The 5488-nt window shown below is 26.3% G+C and overlaps 1 protein-coding gene across 1 annotated transcript; it reads right to left on the bottom strand.

Moving 5' to 3' along the window:
- Window positions 1-3407, bottom strand: LOC126895745 (uncharacterized). Its single transcript, XM_050667942.1, has 7 exons — window positions 3247-3407; window positions 2861-3001; window positions 2760-2792; window positions 2410-2600; window positions 2006-2200; window positions 1692-1931; window positions 1-1608 (listed from the first exon to the last, which is right to left on the bottom strand). The coding sequence occupies exons 2-7, from the start codon at window positions 2985-2987 to the stop codon at window positions 1432-1434; spliced, it is 963 nt and encodes a 320-aa protein (XP_050523899.1). The 5' UTR covers window positions 2988-3001; window positions 3247-3407; the 3' UTR covers window positions 1-1431.
- Window positions 3408-5488: the final 2081 nt, after the last annotated feature.

The raw sequence follows: 5488 nt of genomic DNA, 5'->3' as shown, positions 1-5488 counted from the left end.
TCTAAAATAATTTAATATTACTTATCTAAAAATCTTATAGATGAGAGATGAAAATTTAAAAACAGTAATAAGAGAGTAAAACAGAAATATTGCTAACTATGAAATGTAGTTAATTGAGAAGCCAAGAAATCCAAGAAAAGCTACAGGAATAGCAGTGTGGCATAATTGATGAGCTATTCAAATTAAAAAAAATAGATAATGTGTATCACAAGATACAATAATTTGTTGGAAAGAGAAAATAAAATTGAGCTATAAAATATGAGATAAAAATGGCCAATTATTAGTTGATGATAAACAACTATGAACATAGTAAAACGATGGAAAAAGTATCTAAAAGAGCTTTATGATGGAGAAAAGCTAAAAGATTTAACAATAAATAAAGCAGAAACGACACTACCCATTTTAAAATTAGAATTTGAACTAGCGCTTCACAATTTGAAACAAAGTAAATCACTTGGGTTGATACTATAACAGCTGGAATATTGTTATGTTCTATCATGAAGATAAAAGACACTTTATATCAAATAACTTGGGATATACAGAATATATGAGAAAGGAGAAGTACCAGATGATTACTGTAAAAGCATAATTGTAACTATCCCAAAGAAAAAAATTGAAGAATAGAATGATAAGTGGAACAGTATTTAAAAAATAATCAATATGAAGTCAGAAGACAAAAAAGGTACAAGAGAAGAAATTTCATAACTGTGAGTGCTAATTACAAAACAGATTGATAGACATAAGGTAACATATTTGGCCTTATAGATTTAGATTAGCCCTTCAATAAAGTTATTTGGAATAAATTTCTACTTACACTACGAAAAATAGGTATTGAACAACATGACATAAGAATCATCCACCGTCTTAACAAAAATCAGAAAGCTTGCATTAAAAAGTATGAATTACTGCTAACGCTCAAATAAATAACAAGTATGATTAGAGTGTACATTATCACCCCCACTGCAGGCATTCTCAAAACTTTTTTACATAGCAATAAAATGTGATACAAAAATCAGAACTTTTAAGGAACTTAAAGAAAAGGTGAACAACCATTAACAATGGAGAATTAGAATTATAAACTAACTTTCGGGTTAAAAACACAAAACTCAATAACTATATAATAAAACATCAGAGATCTGATATCAATAAATTAATGATAGCATTAAATCAATATAACTATTTTATCTTAAGAATAAGGCACCAGAAATTAAAAATTCATTCTTATTAATGGATATTCAATTAAATTATTCAAGAAAACTTAAATAAGTTAAGTATATAGATTTGTCATTTCTACAATATTAAAAAAAAATGTTTATAAATAAATATTGAAAATTACAATAAACATCTAAATAATTAAATTGTTTTAAAAACTGAGATTTTAAATATAAGTATTTATAGGAGGTCTACTTATAATTTTAGAATATTAATCTCTTATTTTTCATAAAATGATATATTTTGTTTCAATACTGATGGTTTTGCAAATATATAGTCATTTGCCAATCTATCCTCTCTAGTGACTTTTCCTGTAACAATATAACCTTTATCTTCTAAAAATTTCCGAACACCATCATCACCTTCTTTAACATGAAAAAATTCTACAGATAGAGTCTAAAACAATACACATCATATACAACATATTACAATAATATTAAGTACAATAAAATAAAAAATTTACAACAGTTTAAATTTACTTTTATATCAATCTTTTCGAATGGTATTGTTTTTAGTACATTCAGTTCTGAACCTTCTACATCCAAACTGAAATAATCTATTACAGTTTTATTAAGAGCCAACATGTAAGTATAAAAAGGAAAACATTGAACTCTAACTTGTGGGATCTCTTTTAGTTCTATATTATTTAATATAATTTCATCTTCTATTACTTCATCTCCTGCAATTCGACCCATGTTTTTTCTTTGTAGAAAAGATACCTTAAAAATAAAAAATTAATTATAACATTAAAATATTTATTAAGAAACAACAAAATAAAAAAATGGTAATCTACTATTTCTGGATAAGAATTAACACTAAGACATGTTGGTGATAAATAAGCTCTTCGACCTTTTTTCAGCATTTGAGCAAAATTTAATGGATCTGCTTCAATGAGTAGGCCAGTCCAACCATGAAATCTTTCAAAATATAATGTATTTGATCTAGTTTCACCATCTAAAGCACCACATTCTACAAAAAAACCTCCTTTCTAAAAAATAAATATATAGATATTAAATAAAAATTTATTAAAAGATTTACCTCCAAAAAATAATATTTTTAATAATAATACTTAAAGAATATAATATATTATAATAAATATTTTTACAACAAGGGATAATATTATATTAGATACTGCATTTTTTATATATAGGAGGTTTTCATACCAAGTTTCTATATGATAATTAAAGCTCTTATTACCGAGTAGTCAATTATTTTGGCAATTTCAGCAGCCTGCCCCATGGAAGTATCTCTTAAATACATATTTGACAATTTATAATATGATCGTTTACCCTTATTGTAAACTGCAGGCTTGACTAGAAAATTATCACGCAGTTTTCGTACCAGACTTGAACTCTCCATGTTTACTGTTGGTCCATTTAAACCATCATCTATTAAAATTTATGTGTTAAATTACAATAAAATGAAACTATTAATACAAAAGTAAAAATAATTTATAGGTTAACTTATTCAAGCTATATTTTATTTTATTAATTCATTTACTTTTCAGTAAATTATACAAAAAATTTATCAAAATAAATGAAACTTACTATCTGAATATGTATAGAATTTATTTTGAATTTCTAGAAGAAATAAAAACAAAATTTAGTTCATAATAATCTTAAAATTCTTTTTAAACATTATATTTTACCTTCAATAGACATAATGTTGTTTGCCATATTGTACCATGAAATAAATATGTTAAATAGACAAATGAAGAATAATACTAATATAAAATAAATACATAAATTTTTTAGAGATCGTTTCATTTTATACATTATGAGTGTTTTTCCTGTAAAGAATATTACACTTTAATTAGTTAATTTTTATATATACCTAATAATGAAAGAAAAAAAGTAAATTTTAAATTACTAATTTAAAGTAATATTTTATCAAATAAGTAATTAGTACTCAAATGTTAAATTAGTCTTCATAGTTTTGAACAAACAAAAAAAAAAAGAAATTAAAAATAATTCATAAATTTCAATATAATTTTATAATAACAGACATAATAAAAAGTGAATAATTAATAATTACAATAAATGAGTTGGATGTAAAATTCCTTATCATTAATCGTCATAAAATAATAAAATCCTTCTGATATTTCATCATAAAATTTATCTAGTTGAGAAATATAGCTATTACAATGAAAATAAGTAATTATTATTCAATCACTCACGCGACATAATTATCAAATAACTTTTATCATAGTTTTGTATTTTCATATCACACAGTCTACTTTAGTGGGTGAAATCTAATGAGTGATAAGTCGAAATCAACACAAATATTAATGAATATTATTAAAATTTTATTATTATTTAGACCAAAAACAATATTTTATAAAATTTAAATTAAATAACAATAAAAATAGTCATTTAGTTAATTTTTTTTAAAACTAAGTTTGTCGAAATTCTTCTTATAAGCGTTTATCAGCGCTTCTTAGGATTTAACTAGTAAAAAGATTCAAAAATGAGCTACCTCAGCTGTACAATTTCAAAACATAGTAATCAACATTCTTATTAAAACTAAAAGTTTTTGATTTTTTCAATCTTACTTTAATAGGAAACACAAATTAAATGAGACAATGAATACTGGTGTTAATTGAAAATTTTTAGTAACTTGGTGGAAGTATCGTTACTAAGTTATTGTATATGAAAGAGCGATCCTAGACCGATATTTCACGTCTTATTATATATTATAATAATTATTATTTCATATATTGTATATCAATAGAATTTAATAATTAGTTAAAATGTAGCATTCCCAGACAATTTCAAAATATCAGTTAACTCCATTATCCACTAACACCATCAATTATTCCACGACATAATAAAAAACGGTAGCAAAGAGGGGTCATAGCATAGTATAGATAAGTATAGATTTAATCTGACAGTGAATAAAATCACTATCATAAGAAGTATGTCGAATTAAAGAAGTATATAAATATTATTTCTCATAAAAAAATTGTATTGACCCATACATTTTTCAAAAAGTCATAAAGTTATTATGTTAAAAATATGAAAAAGAATTTTTTTACAAAAATCGTATTTTTTTTTATTAACTTTGATGACTGTTTTCATCATGAAAACAAAGTCAAGTCTGAAATTTTAGCTTCGATGCGAAGCTGAGAAGGTATTGGTTTTACTAAGATGTGTTTATTTTTTATTTTTGTGTCTATTACCACTTTTTCTCAGCTCTCGCCGAACCAATTTCTTTCAATGATACGTCAAAAGATCACAAATCGTATCTAGTCGAAGACATTACCCTCAAAAATTGATAAAAATTCTCTCATTACCCTTAAATGGGGGAAATATTAAAAAAAAAACCCAGCACGGGGGGTCGTGGCACAGTGGTGACGTGGCATAGTTGGATCAAGTATAATGATATCTGACAGTGATTAAAATCACTATAAAAAAAAAAACGCTTCGATGCAAATCTTTAGTATATTATTTAATATTATATTTAAAACATCTAATGGTACCTTCTGGGACACCCCTATTAACCCGGTTGGGGGCGTGGTCTACCCAGGGTATAATAATTGATGAGATGTGATAAGCCACACCCACTGTGGGGGTGTTAAAACAATATGGTGACCTTTCATTGTCTCCAATACTTGGGGATGAAATGGAGATCTGTGATTGGTTGATAAGCCACACCCTCTGTGAGGGATGTTAAAAAAAACAAAATGTTGATTTTTCATTGGTGTATGACACCTATACTTGGGGATGAAATGGAGATCTGTGATTGGTTGATAAGCCACACCCTCTGTGAGGGATGTTAAAAAAAACAAAATGTTGATTTTTCATTGGTGTATGACACCTATACTTGGGGATGAAATGGAGATCTGTGATTGGTTGATAAGCCACACCCTCTGTGAGGGATGTTAAAAAAAACAAAATGTTGATTTTTCATTGGTGTATTAATAGTATTTAGGATGTCAATAGGCTGTCATTGGGAAGGTCTTTGCTATTAGGACAATTACAGTTGCTATTTAAAAAAAAACATTTGTATTTGTACATGCCAACCCCGTACAAAATTATTGTGTTATTTACTAATTTTCATTGATAATATATCTTCGATTGTAAATGGTGCATAACAAGAGTGATTCGTTTAGCACGAGACACAGAAAATACTAATACAACACAAGTAGCTGTACGTATTCAGGACGATATTCCATGTCACGGATAGATTTGACAACCAACTCGTATAAGGGTGAGATTATTTGTGTGATCGCTTTTATTAATATTGTTTCGTGTCGATGTACGTGTCTAAACATGTC

Source organism: Daktulosphaira vitifoliae, unplaced genomic scaffold (genome assembly GCF_025091365.1).
Source record: "Daktulosphaira vitifoliae isolate Bord-2020 unplaced genomic scaffold, ASM2509136v1 Scaffold_1, whole genome shotgun sequence".
Lineage (NCBI taxonomy): Eukaryota > Metazoa > Arthropoda > Insecta > Hemiptera > Phylloxeridae > Daktulosphaira > Daktulosphaira vitifoliae.
This window is presented reverse-complemented; position numbering and strand designations above follow the sequence as displayed.